General features: G+C 35.0%; 2 protein-coding genes across 11 annotated transcripts in view; one reads left to right on the forward strand and one right to left on the reverse strand.

Moving 5' to 3' along the window:
* The window catches only part of gbf1 (golgi brefeldin A resistant guanine nucleotide exchange factor 1), a 214,020-nt gene that overhangs the window by 19,412 nt on the left and 174,641 nt on the right, over nucleotides 1-19,967 (forward strand). For 7 of the 8 annotated variants that reach the window (XR_012389123.1, XR_012389124.1, XR_012389125.1 and 4 more), the window contains exon 1: nucleotides 19,582-19,700. The exons of the other annotated variant lie outside the window; for it this stretch is intronic. The gene's annotated coding sequence lies outside the window, so the exon portion shown is untranslated. Of the gene's footprint in view, nucleotides 1-19,581; nucleotides 19,701-19,967 lie in introns of those variants that run through there. 8 annotated transcript variants of the gene reach the window in all.
* pitx3 (paired-like homeodomain 3) lies at nucleotides 221-19,359 on the reverse strand. 3 transcript variants are annotated; one of them, XM_073919478.1, is made up of 4 exons: nucleotides 19,173-19,359; nucleotides 11,491-11,617; nucleotides 8,882-9,087; nucleotides 221-1,543 (listed from the first exon to the last, which is right to left on the reverse strand). In XM_073919478.1, the coding sequence occupies exons 2-4, from the start codon at nucleotides 11,597-11,599 to the stop codon at nucleotides 977-979; spliced, it is 882 nt and encodes a 293-aa protein (XP_073775579.1). In that variant the 5' UTR covers nucleotides 11,600-11,617; nucleotides 19,173-19,359; the 3' UTR covers nucleotides 221-976.

Genomic DNA, 19,967 nt, shown 5'->3' on the forward strand with positions numbered 1-19,967 from the left:
CACTGCACCAAGAATTCCCCCCGTTACAGGATAGTGAGTGGTGCTTGATGGAAGCCCCTCCAAGACTGTAGGTCAAACAGATCAGTGGCAGTCCGACGGGAACATCTATATCCCGCTGTCTCTCCTCTGCTGGATGACGTTGTCATGGGTTTTGGAGGCTGCTTTGCTATCAAAAGCACAGTGTTTTCCAATCGTTCAGATTTTCTATCAAAAGCATGGCTTGTTCATAAAAACAAATAATTATTTATTTCATTTTTAATGAGACAAAGCAGGCTACACCAGGAAAAAAAGCTTGTTTTATAACAACTGCACTCTTACATACATTATATTACAGTCATAGACTCCCTTTTTTTAAACACCACACAAATCTATTTACTCAATGGCTTTTTAGTTCATCGTTTAAAATAAAAAAGTCCCAATTTTCATTGTTTTTTCTCTCTCTTTTCATCTGAAACTACTCAATGCTAGGTTTTGTCTCGTCATCTTACAACAACCTTTGACCTCTGACCTTAGGTGAATGGAATTCACAACAAAGATTAAAATTCCTCGCGGAGGTCCATCCTCCACTGTTGAGGAACATGCTCCTCTCATCGTTAAAATACTACATTTCCGAGATATTTTATCACATACAATACAGAGTCCATTATGTACATCCTCTTATCTCTGCCTATGATATTCTTTCGGGAGGTCTGAGTGCAGCGGAAGTGTTTACGTCCTCTTTTGTCTCTAATCATGCAGCGGACAAAAGCTTTTAAACAGTTGGTCGGTTCGGCGACAGCGTCTTAACATGTTATCGCATGAGTTCTTTGAGGCCTGGTCCATTGTGACGCTCCATTCCTCGTGAAGCTTTATTCCCAGAAATCCAGTTCATTGTAGGGTGATGATGCCTCAGAGTCGAATGTAGGGTTGGCTAGACAAGGGCTTGAAGTTCGTGTCGGGGTTTGTTTGTTTTTTTCGAAATCTAGACGCATCGCTTTCATACCGGCCGGTCCACAGCGTACTGGCAGGGGCTTAAGTTGGAAACAGGGTTCTGCACTGCCGGGTAGGCGAAGTTGGCGTGCTGTTTGGCCTTGAGCCGGAGGCTGGCCAGACTGGAGTTACAGGTGTCTCTGTACATGTATGGACCGGCCGTGGTGGCATACGGGCAGGCGGCTGCTGACACGGCTGCAGAATTGAGGGTGGGGCTGTTCAGGTTGTTCAGGTTTCCCAGGTTGTTAAGGCCTGAGCCCGGCACCCCTGCCACCGCCGAGGGCACCATCGATGAGGCCATGTTCATGGAAGGGATGGAGCTGGGCGGGGAGAACATTGGCTGGGAGGACAGCGGGCTTACATTCATGGAGTTAAAGAAAGGAAAGCTTTTGGCTGACAGCGGACTGCTGGCCAGGCTCTTAGTGGCCCAGTTGTTGTAGGAGTAGCCAGAGTACATGTCGTCATACGGCTGCATGAGTCCATTGAACTGGGCGCCGAAGCCGTTCTTGCACAGCTCGGCTTGCTGGTTCCTTTCTCGCTTTCTCCATTTGGCTCGGCGGTTTTTAAACCACACCTGTCGAAAAGATAGCAAGAAACCAGTGGTCAGATTACAGATCGTTTGTCAACGTACACTCAGAAAAGAATGTGTGCTGTTTGTTCAAACTCCTGTTGTTGTTTTTTTTGAGACAACCTAATTGTTTTATGTTAAATACATTTAAATTTGCTAAAACAACTACATTAACTTAATCAATTTGTGTTGGGACAACATGATGGAATTGTGTGAAATTCAGCATTTTTTACACACTCAAAAATATATATTTTTTTACTTGTTCAAACTACTTATTTAAAGTAAGTTGAAATTAACACAATTCTTGAGATTTCATTGGGACAACTTAATAAATTTGACATAAATTTATTAAATCTGACATAAATTTGTCAAAAGTGTCAAGTTAACTTAATCGATTTGTGATGGGACAACATGAAGGAATTGTGTGGAACCCTGCATCTTTTACAGTGCACTCTTGTTTGCTGTTTGTTCAAACTACTTATATAAAATGAGCTGAAACAACACAATTTTGAGTGTTTTTTGCAACTACTTAATTGTTTTATGTTCAAAACACTTCAATTTGTTAAAACAATTACGTTAATTTAATCAATTTGTGTTGGGCCAGCATGAAGGAATTGTGTGGAACCCTGCATATTTACAGCACACTCAGAAAAAGATGTTTGTTGTTTGTTCAAACTACTTTTTTTAAATGAGCTGAAACAACACAATTCTGACGATAATTCAAACAATAATTGTTTGATGTTCAGTCCACTTAAATGTGTTAAAACAATTACATAAACTTAATCAATTTGTGATGGGACAACATGAAGGAACTGTGTGGAACCCTGCAACTTTTACAGCGTACATCCAGAAAATGATGTGTGCTGTTTGTTCAAACTACTTATTTAAAATGAGCTGAAGCAACACAATTCTTGAGTGTTTTTTGTGACAACTTAATTGTTTTATGTTCAATACACTTAAATTTTTCAAAACAATTATGTTAACTTAATCAGTTTGTGTTGGGACAGCATGAAGGAATTGTGTAAAACCCTGCAATTTTTACAGTGTACATCCAGAAAATGATGTGTGCTGTCACTGAAAAAAGGTGTTGCATGCAAAACTGTTGCAAACATCTTATTTGTGTTAAATTTAAATTAAACAATGTTCTTAACTTAATTTGTTCGTTTAAATTTAGCCTAAATAAATTGTTTACAACCACTTAACGTAAAAAAAAAAATTAGTAAATCCAAGGAATCATCTTTGAATATTTTTTTTTCAGTTATGTAAAATGAGCTGAAGCAACACAATTCTTAGGTGTTTTTTGCGACAACTTAAATGTTTTATGTTCAATATACTTAAATTTGTCAAAACAATTATGTTAACTTAAACGATTTGTGTTGGGACAACATGAAGGAATTGTGGAAAACCCTGCAATTTTTATGGTCTACAGGGTTGGAAATTGATGTTTGCCGTTTCTTTAAGCCACTTATTTAAAATGAGATGAAACAACACAATTCTTGAGTGTTTTTGTGACAATTGTTTTATATTCAATCCACTTAAATGTGTTAAAACAATTACATTAACTTATTTGATTTGTGATGGGACAACATAAAGAAATTGTGTTAAAAACTGTTAAAAACAGAAAATGATGCTTGCTGTTTGTTCAAACTATTTAAAACAAGCTGAAACAACACAATTCATGAGTGTTTTTTTGCGACAACTTAATTGTTTTATGCTCAATACACTTAAATTTGTCAACAGAATTATGTTAACTTAATCACTTTGTGATGGGACAGCATAAAGGAACTGTGTGGAACCCTGCAATTTTTACAGCGTACACTCAAAAAATGATGTTTGCTGTTTGTTCAAACTCCTTATTTAAAATGAGCTGAAACAACACAATTCTTGAGTGTTTTTTGTGACAACTTAATTGTGTTATGTTCAATCCTCTTAAATTTGTTAAATTATATACATTAACTTATTTAATTTGTGTTGGGACAACATGAAAAAATTGTGTTGAACCCTGCAGTTTTTACAGCGCACACTCAGAAAGTGATGTTTTCTGCACTGTGTAAAATGCTGGGTTCCATACAGTTGCTTCAGATTGTCCCAACACAAATCAATTTGGTTAACTTAATTGTTTTTACAAATTTAAGTGTATTAAACATAAAACAATTAAGTTGTCCCAAAAATACCTTGAGAATTGTGTTGGTTCAACTCATATTAAATAAGTAGTTTGAATAAGCTAATTCTTTTCAGTGTGTTTGTTCAAACTACTTATTTAAAAAGAGCTGAAACAACACAATGAGTCAACGTAATTGTTTTATGTTCAATCCACTTACATTTATACAAATCATAAGCTTACTTAATTTATTCATGTTGTCCCAACACAAATCGATTGTGTGGAACCCAGCTTTTTTTTTTTTTTTTTGCAGTGTAATGTACAACTGAATGGCATTTTACTCCTAATATAAAATACTGTACATATTAGAGGGCTCAGCATAACTTTAATATCTAGATTTAAAATATTCCTTCCCAAGAAAAGTTCCACCTGGCAGAATTTAAGTGCTACATTTATTAAAACTAATTTATTCACTTATTATGAGTTTCCCTAGTGAGAAATGTCATTAAAGAGCTTCCCTCACATTTAGTCAATTTTATATCCTATTTTTAGGGGGTATTGGGTGGATTAGAGTTTTAATGTGAAAATTTAAATGAATATATTTCATTTAGCTCTCTTTTCTTTTGCCAATCTTCCTTCTGAAAGCGCTCGCAGACTGTAATTAGCAAGGAACACAAACGGGAAAGGAAAATAAGAAATTAAGAGCCCGTTTTAATTATTAGGTTTTCACAGTGTAAATAGCATTCTTTATACGCCACATGTAAATGATTTCCTTTAAAAGCAACATCCGCAGAAACAAACAAAAGAAAGATTTCGCTTTTCTCATAACCCTGTAGCTAATGACATACTTTATGGATTCTCAGAAGGATTGTCTTCGCATATTTCAAAAATAAACTCACATAGCGACAGCATTTTGCCACGCTTTTCTGAGAATATTTAATGACATTTTTTTATCCAGCACACTGTAAATGATACCGTTTATATTTGGACACAGGGAATACCCTCCTCTGTGAATGTTCCACTGACACTTTGGCAATGGTGTTTAAAGCCTTCCAAAATAACCGAATGGCAAATATAGTTCAATGGACGGTGTGTTCAATCTATATATTTTGGCATAGATATTATGATATAGTGACACAGAGCTTTTCATCACCTTCCCTAAAGTCGTATTCAAAGGATGGTTCACCCAAAAATAAAAATCCTCTCAGTTTACTCACACTCAAGTGGTTCTAAACTTTTGGGATTTTCTCTCATCTGTTGAACACAAAAGAAGATATTCTGAAGAAAAAAAAGCAGCCATTGTAGGAACAAAATACTATACACTGTCAGAAATAAAGGTACACGAGCTGTCACTGAGGTGGTACCTTTTCAAAAGGTACAAATTTGTACCTACTGTAAAAGGTTCATATTAATACCTCAAAGGTACATATTAGTACCTAAATAGTACACTGTAAACCCTAATGCTGTAACTAATTAACTCAGCTGAGTTCTATTAACATAAAAATTACAATTAGTTTATCTTAATTAACCTTATTTAGAACTTTTTCTTATTTTTGAGTTTGTAAAAATTAAAGCTTTCAAGTTAGCTGAACAATTGTGCTGGTTTAATTTAGACAAAGTGTCTCTTTTAAAGTTTCATTAACTCAAAATATTTCAGTCACGTGATTTTGCGTCTGACGTCATTCAGGTTCACGTATGCGATCATGCCTCATTTACTTTACCCAGGATGGCGGATCGGCCTTGATTCACACTTCACACTAGCTAACAATATTTACAAATCCAAGTAATCTTAAATTATTGTTTTTTTCTATATAACAAGTAATAGTTAGATGTATTGTAGAGTTGGTCAGAATGTGTTTACATGTGTTGCATTATAGAAAACTCGTTTAGCCCCACTTATTGCAACACTGTAAAACCCGACAGTCAACTTAATCAAATGAAATGAGTGTAGTTAACTCAAAATTAACGGAAAGTTAATTCTACTCATTTGAAAAGAGTTTTGAACTCTGTATAAAGTGTAAGTTCACAATACTCGTATAGATTAGTTTTTTTTACTCAAATGGTTTGTAGCAATCGGTTTCCTCAAACGGTTTGAGTTGCCTTAACTTATTGGGTTTTACAGCACTCAGGCACAACTCCCCTTACTGTAGAATACATATTACTGGACTGTCCTGCATACTAACTTTAACGTTACTGTTTAAAAAATTTGAATCAGTGTAATATGTTAACTTAAAATCAGTGTAATATGTTAACTTAAAATCAGTGTAATATGTTAACTTAAAATCAGTGTAATATGTTAACTTTAACTTTTTCAGTGCAATATGTTAACTTTAAAAACAGACTGTTAGTGACTTTTTTTTTTTTCATTTTTAAATCTTGGCTGATTTTATTTGTGTCAAATATTTATTTTAAATTTAATGTCTATCAAAATGTATGAGTTGTGTAACTAAGTATTTACGTTTGGGAGAAATTAAAAAAAATTATGTTAATTGCTATTAAAGTTTATGAGCAGGTAACTTGGGTATTTTAAGTTGGGAGAAAGTACCTTCCATGAGTACAACAAACTCAAAACTATATTTCTGTTTACTTAAAATCAAAAATTTCATGACTTAAAAAAAATTGACGTAACTGATTACCTCAATTTTTTTGAGTTTTGCCAACTTATTTGGGATTACAGTGTACAAAAGTGTTTCCTCTTAAAGTTTGTAGAAACTATTATATACTTTTAAGGTACCAATATGGACCCTTTACCTAGAAATGTGTTCCTTTTAAAAAGGTACCACCCCAGTGACAGCTCGTGTACCTTTATTTCTAAGAGTGTATCGGAGAATAGAAGTCATTAGCTGTTTTGTTTTTCTTCCTTTGTCTTAAACAAGAAAGAAACGCAAACAGGATTGGAACAAGTGGAGGATGAGTAAATGATTTCATTTTTTGGATGAACAACAGCTCTCACTTTCCAACCCGAGTGTCTATTTTCCAAAATTCATGCACAAATGGCTTAAAGCTGAACATGCTTTCTCTTCATACCTCATATAATGAATGTGGCAGCATCAAAAGTGGTGTGTGGTCCATTGTGGAGGGTTTTTAAAGTATCCTGGGTCAAGCTGGCATTAGGTCAGGGCCATGATTTAGGGTTTGTGAGTTTATTAGGAGCACATACTCTATCAATTGCGTAAATCAATATGACAGCAGAAGCATGCGGAATATGTGGCATAAGGTTCCAGCTGGGATTACTGACATTCATGCACGGTTCAGGAGGCCACTGATAGACATTAGGAAAGGAGTATCTCTACCTCTGTTGTTCTTTCAAAATAACAACCAAGACTGCATGCTATGTGACCTTTCCTCTGGCCAACATGAATCTGATCTATTAAATGTGCGCCAGCTAAGGAGGTAGCGATTGTATTGTCATCCATCAGAATGGGAGCCCACCTGCTTTCTTTGTGGGTTTCACCGATTAAACTTTGCCGATGCTTTTTGTTTAGACATAAGGTCACAAACCTTTTTTTAGGGTTTTAACTGTTGTTCAGGACATCATAGCAGGTTTTCTGGTACCAGTAACAAAAATGCCACAGCTGATAAAGTTAGCTGACTATACTTAAAAATGTGAGTAAGCATGTTGGTTTTAAAAAGATTACTAGACCCACACGGAATCTGCACATGCAGAAATCCATAGATTTTTAGCCCATTATTGAGTATTTGTTTTTACTTAGGTAAATGTGAGTGAATTTATATTTGTTTAGTTTTTAATTAATTTCACTAATATTATTGTGATATAATAATAATAATAATAATAATAATAATAATAATAATAAAATGTTCATGATTTATTTACAATACAGTTTGCAAAGTATTTTTTATATATGAGAGACTTGTTTTGTTTACCAAATAAGTGGATCTAGATGGATTTGCATAGACATTAAATAAAAGAAAAAAAATATTATTTTTATTTCATATATTAATTTTGTTTTGGGGGTGTCATGGTGGCGCAGAACACAATCTCCTTACATCAAGAAGGTTGCTGGTTCAAGCCTCGGCTGGATCAGCTGTCATTTCTATGTGGAGTTTGCATGTTCTCCCTGTGTTGGCATGGGTTTCCTCCGGTTTCCCCCACAAGTCCAAAGACATGCACTATAGGTGAATTGAGTAAGCTAAATTGTCCATAGTGTATGTGTGTGAATGCAAGAGTGTATGGGTGTTTCCCAGCGATGGGTTGCAGCTGGAAGGGCTACCGCTACATAAAAAAGCATATGCTGGATAAGTTGGTGGTTCATTCTGCTGTGGCGACCCCAGATTAATAAAGGGACTAAGCCGAAAAGAAAATGAATGAATAAAGTTTGTTATGATACACCTAAAATCATTCTGCATAAATCCGCAGATTTAAAAATAGCAAAAAATTTCCGTAGATGCTGTCTGGCCCTAGTGATTAGTTTACTTTACTTTTACAAAATTTTGCAAACCTGTTGCATTAAAATTATAAATAACTATGTGCATAATTAAAATCAGCTTTTAAAGCAATGGGTTTACTCTGCACTGTAAAAATAGAATGATCAAGTAGTCTAGACAGCATATATTTTTAGTTCATTGTACCTTATTAAACAAAGTTAATCATGTTCAAACTTCAATTTATGAGTTATGCAAGCTGTTTTAAGTCAGTTTACGTTCAATGGACTCATAAGGTTAATTTGATTCAGCTTCAAAATTAAAGGCAACCATGACCAGGAGTGTGGTTCCGTGTGTCAAAAGTGTCTTCAGTTTAAGGGTTACTTCACCCCAAAAGGAATATTCTGTCATCATTTACTAACCCTTAACTTGTTCAGAACCTATTTGACTTTCTTTCTTCAGCTCAACTTAAAAGAAGTTATTTTTTAAAATGATTTTCCCATTGACTTCAATAGTATTTTTTTCCTATTAATGAAGTCGATGAGTCCCGCAGCAACCACCATTCTTCAAAACATCTTCATTTGTGCTCAGCAGAAGAAGCAACTGTCATTTTTGGATAAACTATCCCTTTAAGTATTCCTGAAACTCCTGGAATAGCCCAGGCCTATAATTTATGTCTTGTGTTTAAAAGGACGCCCTTTCATTACACAAATGTACCATAGTGACAACATAGTGAACTCCTTATCTGCATCAGTCAGCGTGCCGATTATATATTTGTTTGATTAAAACATCTACAACTGTTTCTGAAACACAATGTGCCGTAGCTATGCAGCGGTTTAGTTTGGCAGGGACACACGTACCCGTACTCTTGCTTCTGTGAGGTTGGTCCACACCGCAATCTCCTCTCGCGTGCTCATGTCGGGATAACGGTTTCTCTGAAAGGTGGCTTCCAGTTCCTGGAGCTGCTGGCTAGTGAAATGTGTCCTTTGCCGGCGCTGTTTTTTCTTTAGAGAGCCGTCCTCTGGGTTCGACTCATCTGTGTGGTTCTGATGGGACTTCTCTGTGTCTGTATGGGTCAGGAAAAAAGCATTAATTAAGCAAAATAGTTGTCATATTATCACAAACATGATTCCAAACAAACTTAGCTACATATAAACATGTTTATGCTAACTACACAAAACTACTTAGTTTCCGTTTAGCTACAAAACAAGAGCTGCAGGGTCCAGAGTGGTTTTCATTTTTATTTATTTTTTGTGTATGTGTGATGAAAATCCTCCTTCTGTGGTGTCTACAGAGTTCTGCAAATTGCAAATGCAAGACCCCACAGAAAGGGCTAAATTAGCTGGCCACATAATCCTGGGATCAACCATTAGTGACAGGGCAGGTTTGGGGCTGTTTGGCAAGAGCTTAACTCTCTAGGAGCAGTTCTAACTAATCAGCAAGCTTTCCAGGACTCTGCAGGGCCTCTAGGAAAACCAATAAGACATCATGCTGCCATCTGTCAGCGGACAGATAGCCTTTAACTTTACAACAGCATCTATTAAGCAGAAGACTCAAAAAAATACATTCTGTGAAGTAAAATGGAAATTAATATACTTTAAGTTTAATTAGGTCGATGTGTTAAACCGATGTCTGTTCTGTCAGTACGGCGTGGATGAGAGAAACAAGGAGCTCTTCAATAAATGTAGAAGCTTTGTTGTTTAACTGTCAGAGCGTTTAATTAATTTATTTATTGTTCAGTTTGTTTAATATCAGCATATGTTCCTGAAATAATTTATCCCGTACAAGAAAGTGAATTATGAGTTTCTTCTTCAGAAGCTGACAAATAGACGTCAACCATTCCAACGCAATGTGAGATGTAGCTAGGCCTAGCCTATAATTGAAAACGAAAACGCTGCTTCGTTAAATTAAATATAATAAAGTTTTGTTTATTATTATTTTGTCGGTTGTATATTTCTAACGTTGTTTAGACTATAGGCTTACTTTAACTTCATGTTTGTGGTAATTTGTAAACTAACTTTCTTTAAAATAATGAAATGCCAATAGGCCAAAAATAAATATAGCTTATTAATGAAGATTTAACATATTTTGTTACAAAGCAGACATGCATTTTTCAGCTTGGGCCTAAACGTTTAAAATAGAATCAAATATGCCTAAAGCCGAAACATGCGGACCAATTGAATTTTAAAAGGTAATCATTATTTAACAACTTAATATAATATAATATAATATAATATAATATAATATAATATAATATAATATAATATAATATAATATAATATATAATTCTTAATCTTAGTGAGAAAATATAGGCTACTTTCCCGTGGGATTTTTAATATCCTATTTTGTTTCATTAGGCATGTATTTTCTATAAACATTATATAAACAAACAACTTGGGAAGATTTATCCATGAATTTGGACTCCTAAAAATAAACGCTCTTAACTGGCATGCAGCATATGGATGGATGAAACTTTTAGCATCGATATAAACTTTTCATTACATAAAGCATTTTTATAGCGGAAAGGGGTTATGGTTTCAAGAAAAACGTAATAACTTTACAAAAAGGTTCTCTGGGGAGCCAAAAATTATCATTGGCTCTGCTGAGAAACCCGCCGTCATTGGAACAATTATTAGATATAAAAGAACTATACAGCAATTAGATAAATCATTTGATGATCGAAATGCATGCAGTTTCCGGGGCAATAGACCTCCGCAAGAATATGGCTTCAGCTTTATTAAAAAGCCTGCTAACACAAAATCACTTTTCACCTTCTCATAATCTCATTAACAGTAACATAAAGTAAGCTAACAGTAATTAAACAATAAATATCCTAAAATTTTTCTTATTTTATTTAGGATTGCATAATCCTCTGTCGTGCAGTCTTTCTGTAAAGTGCATGTCGTCTTCAGACCTTTTCACAGGTGTTTAGACTGATTCGCATTGGCCTACTGACTGAGTTATTTGGGTACCAAATTTGAGGCATGGGAATGAATAATTTATGCACCGCTCCTTTAGCACGTGACTGGCTATCCAGGATCTTCTTCAAATGGCGACTGTCACCAGGCACATAAAGACTCTCCAACATCTATGAAAGGTATAGGCCTGAATTCAAATGACCCAAGATTATTCAAAACTCCAACCAAAGATGTGGAGCCACATTACATGAATTAACTAGAGAAGAACGAAGGACGAAAATAAAATTACCAACATGCACAAAATTACCAACATGCAGTAGGCTAAGCATCCAGTGGGTATATTTTGGTTCTGTGATACACTATACATATATGCAATGAAAATACCCCATTTATAGCAATACAAGAGAAATTGCCGAACCTCCTTATGCACAGGAAACAAATTTAGAATAAGATGTCAGACTGCACTTCGCGGCTTTTGCTTGACTCTATTATTACTTAAATTATAATTATTGATTTACTGTATTGTTAATTAGACATAAATATGAACTGACCACTGTTGTCTTGGCCTTTGCATCCCGGGTCGTGCTGAGGAGTCCCGGAGTCAGACAGAGACAGTGCCGGGCTGCGGGCCTCACTGTCCGTTAGAAGGTTAAAATCCATCACCTCTACCGCCAGGCTCTGTGAACAGCACAGGGTCATATTTACATAAATGCTTGCTGATGCACCATCGTCTACAAACGCTCAAGCTAGAAAAACAATACACGCGAGACTGCATTGTTTGCTCAGGTTTAGTGTGACCGCAGCTCATTTTCTAACTCACGAAATAAAGCACACCTCTTTGTTTCTTAAATATTCTTTATATGTTCTGGTTGAACATATTTCCTTAAACAGCCCAAGAGTGTTTCAAGGTTCGTCAGTGCCACTTAAAGACATAAAAATATGTAGCAGGCCTATATCCGTACACTTTAAACAAAAATACATTTAGTACAATAAACGTTTAATTCAAAGGTGACAACATCACAGTATTTATCAATAACTTAATTATTTCAATTCAACAACAATGGATTTTATTTCCAAACAAAGAATTTAACTGAATCTCTGAGAAATAATTTAACAGAATAGAATTCAAAATTTATTTGATGTGATGGAATAGGATACGGGCTATTTTTACTCTCCGTATACACACATAGCCTTATAAATTGAAACATTATTTTAATTAGGTCAATAAACAAAATCTTTGTCAATGAAATTGCTAAAAAGCTAGGGCTATTCTGTTTATGTAATTGTTTGTTCGTTGTTTGTTGCCATATCAGCATTTCCTTTCAGAAACCTAAAACCTCAAACAAGTTAACCAAAACAAGTAGCAAAGTTAACCCAAATAAATCCACAGCAGGAATCAATCCAAACAGCTAATAAACCGAATGCGAAATATAAAGTGAAATGAGTGCTCGGTTATTTGCATGTTTCTTCATATCAAATGAGATGCAGTAATGAAATCCAGCGCATTCGCTTTGTGTTGCAAATCTCCAAAACGTCAGGTGGGATACATTGGTGTACAACTGTACTCAGTGTGCCTTGAAGACTGTTTTTGATTTGAGTCACCGGACATTTAAAATTACGTGAACGAAACAGCATTAAATAGCAGCCTCGTAAAAGAGCTTAAAATAACATTTCGTTTATTTGTGTAACAGCAGTTACACCCAAGAGATGGAGAAACATAATCACTTTCTTACTGCGCCTTGGAATCTGTGGTGAAGAGTGAAAGCAGATCAGAATTCAGCAAACGGCATCGGAACTCGCGCGCCGAATAGAGTAATTGAAGCAACGACACATGTGATTTGTTCTTTTATATTCGCTGCATATTACATCGCTTAAATGATTCCTATTGGTAATAGGCTATGTGAATGTCTGACTAATGTCTGCACACTGAGACAAAACAGGAATATATTGACAAAATATAGCCTAGTTATTAAGAAAAATATATTTAAACTGTGCATATACTTAAATATATAAATACAATATTATTATACACACTTCAAACTTCAAATATTTTTTTGATTCAATAATTGTTTTAAATCAACCTCTAAATTATGATGCACTTTTTGATTAAAAGAAACAGTATGCCTGAAGTCGCCAGTTTCTAACACGCTTTAATTATTGAAATTACCTAATGCATAACATTTTATTATGCCATCTTTAAAAATTGCACAGATATACTACAGGCCTATCCATGATTTAAGTGAGATTTGTAGTTTAGCCGAGTAAATGTGCGCAAAGAGCGCATTGTTTGTTCACACAGCGCGTAAAAATGTTCATAAATAAACGGGCGGATGGTGTGCAACATCAATAGATATTTCTCCGCACTTTCACAGAGATAGTCTACAAGATTAAACAAATATTGGCTAAAAGCTAGTTTAGATCCAGTGCCACATGATAGGCCTGAATTTAGTCGACAGCTCACAATGCATAAGGCGGGCCTACTTTAATATTTTATATTTGTATATCTAAATGATATATCCTTGTTTATCCTTCAGTGACAGTGTAATGTGTGCAAAACTGCATTCAGGTTTAAGTAGCTTTCTTTCCCATATTAACACAGATGTTTAAAAACTACTTTCAGACATGGACTAATGTCATGAGTGCAATGTTTGGCAATATATTTTAGCTAGAGAAATAAACAGTTTGGTCCTTAATTCAGCATCAATATTAGCAGCTCCCATAATGATGCATTATATATAATCCACAAAAAAAATTAAAAAATACATTTGGCAATTAATTTAAAACATGAATACTCCCCTACCTATTTTAACAATAATAGTGTCAGCAGCCTTATTTAACAGAATTAATTTCTTTATTTTTAAATTATCAATCCATTATTGTAACATTAAATACTTATTTGTCAAACTTGTTATGATTATAATGAAATCCCAGCACATCATCAACTAATTTTCTTTTAAGAAAGTTAGAAGATTTACAGTCAATAAAAGATATGGGTATGGAGTTGTCTATCCACTAGAGGAAACAAACAAGTGCATAGTGAACAATCAGGACTTGATCTGTATTTATGAAAATACAAAACCTGGGGATGTATAAATTATCAGTGGTGATAAATAACAGATAAACACTCTTTCAAAACATTAGATGGTTTTTAGAGGAAAATCACATTTGGTTTTGCTAGCATATGCTAAAAATCAACGCTGCATCAATGTTGCTATTTGAAACATTGAATTTAAAAGAGTATATAGTTATAAAATGAAAAGTAAAATTGCATATGAGAAGTAACTTGAAATGCAATAAGCGTTCTCATTCTACTTGTGTAAAGTGATGTACTAAAAACGCTTACAGGCCTAGATGTACTCAATATAACAAATGCTTAAAAGAAAACATTTGGATAACAAATTTGTGCTTTACCAAAGCAGGGTGTCCTGTTAAATTATAATGGTTTGTTTCATTGTGTTTAGGATGGCACACCATTTGACCTTTACTGATTGCTTTCTATGTCTTAAATAACCTCATATTCCTCATAAAAATGTTTTTTTTTTTTTTGTAAATTTTAAATTTTCTAGCATACCCTTTTCCTATTATCCATCAATGAAAAGGTTTACTTTTAATGCCATCATAATCCCTTTTAATCTAATAAACAATTGAGGTAACTACCCTTGTAAAGTCAGCTGGCTTGTGCAGGGGAGGCTATCATGAGAATGCAGAATTACAATCAGCACTATAGATATACTTCAACACATACCCGGAGTGACTTTGATAAATGGTTATCTGTCAAGCAGGCTGCTCAGATGCTGCTCCTTTTGGCCAGAGTTATAGGTGACGTAAGCTGGTTATTTCATCCAGAGCAAGGTGTCAATGCACCCACCTCCCCACCCCTACCAGGACTTGTGACATTATTACATTTCAAACTCTATCAAGGGTCCCCTAAGGACTGTGGGCCAACAAGGCAAGTGATCAAAGAGTCCATGCAAATGCCACAGATGCATTGATAGATTTTTTTTCAATGTAAAAATGGAGAGACAAAAAAGGAAAGTGACTAGGTTTTTCTGACCTTGGTTTTTGCATATTTATTTATTAGATAGCGTATATAACCAATTGTAAAATTTAAGTACATAATAATAATAATAATACTAAAAATAAATATTATTATTAATATAAAATTAATGTTATTTAAAATGATCATTCTCTTTAGGTACATTTTTTTGTATTTTGTTTTTTAACGCAAATTTTCTGTGATAAAGTTTGGCTTAAAACTTTATGTCACTCTTAATACCGTGTTGCTGGCACTTGGAGAAAGGAAAATTTATGCTGCCTTTGAGATATTCGTACTGACACCGCTCAGATAATGCATGTCAGTGAGGGGGCAGTTTATATACAGGACATCGATCTCATTAAAATATATATATCTAATAAGAGAAGAGATAATAGAGGTAAAATCCTCTCGTTTTTCAGAAGATTGCTGGGTCCATCTGTTGGTTCGACCGCATACATTTCCACGGGCTGCTGTATTATCTCAGGAATTATTCATAAACGCGTTTAGAATTAATTCCTTGGATTAAGAGTTGATTAAGATGTGTGTCACTTTGCTGTCTGAGAACTTATTAAGGGCCCACTCGAGCCGGCGGCAGATGGAATTTCTACCCAATGTTTGTAGATGTTAATTTCTCCCCTCCTAACACCCATTTGCATTTGGCTGTGTATGTCAAAGCGCGGCTTTTCCTGCACGCACAGCTCCGAATATCCGTGTACGAGGAGATGCTCATCTCGCTATAAGGACGGTCATGTTTATTTCATTACACAGCGGCACGCACACACTGTTCACTGTTTGACTGAGAAATATAGCAATGATGAAATGTTGAAACATCACATGCACAAAAAATGTAGAGATTCGATTTTAAGCAAAAGTTTAAAAGGCATACTTGATATGTTTTTGAATACAGCTGAAGCCGAACTACAGACTTGAACAGTGTGTTTGTGCATTACATCATATACTGGAGCCAACATGAGAAGACATGACCAAACACATGAGCCTCCCTCACGCACTTTTCGGTCTGCGCGGTTTAACCACACACGCACGCATTCACAAACAAACTCTTTTTATTTTCTTAAACGTGTTTGCAATTTTATTGCAATGATTTTGAGCCATTTTAAACGAAAATTATATTTAGCGTGGTTAATTAAAAATATATAAACAAAAATCCGTCACAAGCAAGAGAATCCGTGTTAAAATATTACAATAAAAGACATCTAAGATAAAGGACACAGAAAATTTAATTATGGAAGCCTAATAAGATTAATTTTAAGCTCTCGTTTTTGATACTCTACAAAAAATGTTTTGGTCAATCTTGTTTGACTATTTGGCCGCATGTAAATTAAGATAAACAGGTGCGTTTGCTTTAGTATTTTGTTATTAGGCTATTATTATTATTATTTATTTTGGACAGACAGAAATGCCCTTAATTGAAACTTTTAATTGTTGCATGTTTTAAAATTATTTTAAAATATGACCTGAACATTTTTCAACAATATAACGAAGTAACACAGTGAGCGTGGATGGAAACATGGTTTTCTTTATTTTCTTTATATTTTTACGGCTTCGAAGCACCTGCCGCTTAACACCTTAATATTTATCATATAAGAAATAGGTCTACAGCAGTACAGACAGCAAAAAAAATCAGGTGTTGTGTTTTTCTATTGTTTGTAATATACACATTTGTCGGATGTAGTCTTGCTAAAAGGTGTAACAACAGTGAACCACCGGCACTTTTGACGAATGCACAAATTGACTTAAATGAACTTCAACCAAATCAATGTAGGCTAAGCCTGTTAATTTAAACAACAACACATGTGACACTATCCAGCAAACCATAACACAGTTTAACTGTCTAAATAACCTTGAATATATGCAGACACTATGAAGTAAGTTTTTCTTAATGAAAGACCGGCGTCATCGAGTTAAACAATTGCGTCTGATTTAATCCAAATTTAAAATATTATTTGACAAATAGATCAAACATTTTCTCGCACAGCCTACTAAAACAGTATCTTAATCCCAATATGTCATCATCATCATTATTGTTATTATTATTAATAGTATTATTATTTATATTTAATTAAATAGGCTAATGTTAATAGTACCCGTATACATATTCTATTGAGCTACGTTGTGCATTTAGTATACATTACACATCATCACATCATCAACTTCAACCCGATGATAAACGACGCTCGCTCGTCCCATATGCTTCTCCGGTAAAAGCGATCTTGACGAGCGATAAATCCGCCGCGATCCTTTCTGTCTAACCCGACAGGTCTGGATCAGGTAGCCTACTTTTGAAAGACTGGAAGGAGACAACATCCCCAAAAGCTCCTCCAGCGCACGAACGCACATTTCATCAGCACGGTGATTTTTGTCATGCATCTACTCACATGAATCCCGGTCTAGTGGAGGTAATCCTCGAAAAAGGTACAACTTTTTTGTGTACAACGCGTCTTAGCAGCTTTTCTGAAACGATGCAGTGGTCATGTAGAAAGTTCCTTAAGATGAGCAAACGTAAAGAGTCAGTTTCCCCTTTCTCTCTCTCTCTGTGTGTGTTGTCTGTCATAAGTTTTTAGCGGAGAGTGAAGGCTGGATCCCCATGCAGAGGGGGAATGACTTTATGCTAAATATCTCGTGCGACAGGTCCGCGGCAAAAAGCAGTGCCCACCCCTTGACTCTCTCTCTCTCTCTCTCTCTCTCTCTCTCTCTCTCTCTCTCTCTCTCTCTCTCTCTCTCTCTCTCACACACACACACACACACACACACACACACACACACACACACACACACACACACACACACACATGCGCTCGCTAAACATACGCACAGTAAATCAAAGCGTCGGTCAATCACCCGCTTGAGCTCACTTGCGCAGCATCACTAGCCTAAAACCTTGACTTACAAACATGAACATCAGGCTAGTTAGTGTAATGTTATTGCCATAGGGTGACCATACTTTTACTTTTAAAATTATATTTCCTTTCTCCTTTGTATGCCCAATGTTTTGCAATATTTTCATTAACATTCGTGATGTCGTAAAGACCTTTTAATGAGTGAAATGTTAGAGGGAAACATTTTAATTTTCACAACAAGAGAAAAAGTTATTTTATTCATTCTGTTGGCTGGATTTCTGTAGCCTATTCTTTTATTTTTTAAAGAGTGAAGCGTTAATAAATCCAAAGAATATTAATCAGTAAATTATAAAGACTAGTCTACTGTTAAATATAACAAATATCATGATGTTTAATATGTGTAGGTGGTTATTGAGAAGACAGGTTAAGGGGTTTTACACTTTACAATAAACAAAATGACGCACACTCGACTGATCCACGTCTTCAGTCAGTTCATTTGTAGTTGCGTCGTTGCATTTGCTTTGTCTAGTTAGGCCTATCAATCAAGATAATGTAAACAATATAATATATAAATCGGGTCAGACACTATATTCAGACCGAAAGTAGGGTGTTTTAAAAGGCGTAGAAACACTACGTTTTTATAAATACAATACTATTGCTAGGCTAGGCTATAGATATAGGCTACTAATTAAGAATTTTAGCCTACTAATAAAATCAACATATATTTAGGTCTATTCTTTATGGCCTACCTTAACGTGTGTGTCACTTATATTTAAGTATATAAGTGACACACACGTTAGGGTAGGCCATGAAGAATATTACGTATTAATGATCATTATAATAATAATTATAAATAATAATTACATATATATATATATATATATATATATATATATATATATATATATATATATATATATATATATATATATATATATATATATATATATATATAGTACAAATATATACATTATATTGATTTAGAAGATGTTGTTTTTTATAGGTTACTTCTGATGTTTTTTGTTTCTTTTTACAAAACTACTTATGTTAAGGATTTTCTGCCCAATTTACTTGCAGTCAAACAATTCCCTCCCTGTATGTTTCCAAATCCCACCCAAATGTTTAATAAACCATGGAAAACTCTGGATATTTAGTATAATCAGAGCGTTTATTTTAATCCTGTTAGTAAATGTACATTTGAATTGATTTGCAACATTGTCACAAGTGATGCTAAAATGTAATAAAATGTATCGTTTCTTTCTGTTAGAATCTTCCCAAGGACTTCACACCCGTGAGATTACTGAATTTACAAAGTATGAGCGTTTGAAAAATATATCACCTATTCATGGTCTTCATGAAACTGCATTTGTGGAGCTCTTGCACATTGTGACAGCAGCAAAACAAGCCCGTGTGTATATGAACTCTGTACGCCTCCGTCGTGAGGACACAACTCGTTTCGTCATCAGTGAAATCCAACCGACCCTGACGTGGATGTGACTTCACCGAAGACCCGCCCTATTTTGAATCTTAGCAGAGAAATGTTAATGTTACTACTACTATGGATGTTTACAGTGTACAAACACGTAAAAATGGACATTTTAAACAAAGTTTATTGATGAATGTTTCCAAACAAGGATATAATCTCTTTTAAAACATGGGAAGGAAGGCCCTAGAGTCAAACGATTATTGGTTGAAAGAGCTGTCAGTTGACAGGAAATATCAAGGTAGTGTGCGCCTGCACCATTTCCACGTCAGTAAGTTTGCCTGTGGAGGAGATTACCTACCGGTGACAGAGTATCTGTCTAACGTTAATACTATAACAGAAAAACAGCAGGGTATGACAACACTACGCGGAACAGTCTGAAATGTAAGCTTTTATCCAACGCAGTTACTGCGGAATTATTCTTCCTCTGAGCGCTCTTAGCCGCTTGCTAAGTTAACCAAATGAGTGAAAATGAATCTGAACGCCATTTTGGATTCGCTACCTTATAGTAAACAGCAGTATTTTCATGCTTTTTTTCTTTTGACAAGCGCGTGTACGTAGAATGACTCATGGATTTATATAAAACTAAACGACAGGGTCACGAGGTCTAATTTGAGATGTTTATTCGTGCATTTAAGGGCTGTTGTCAGT

Source organism: Danio rerio, chromosome 13, assembly GCF_049306965.1.
Source record: "Danio rerio strain Tuebingen ecotype United States chromosome 13, GRCz12tu, whole genome shotgun sequence".
Classification (NCBI taxonomy): domain Eukaryota; kingdom Metazoa; phylum Chordata; class Actinopteri; order Cypriniformes; family Danionidae; genus Danio; species Danio rerio.

Coding starts and splice junctions, on each gene's coding strand:
- pitx3 (XM_073919478.1), bottom strand. CDS start 11,599: ATGGATTTTAACCTTCTAACGGACAGTGAGGCCCGCAGCCCGGCACTG. Junction 9,088..11,490: donor CAAAGGCCAAGACAACAGTG/GTCAGTTCATAT, acceptor TGACCCATACAG/ACACAGAGAAGTCCCATCAG. Junction 1,544..8,881: donor TCACAGAAGCAAGAGTACGG/GTACGTGTGTCC, acceptor TCTTTTCGACAG/GTGTGGTTTAAAAACCGCCG.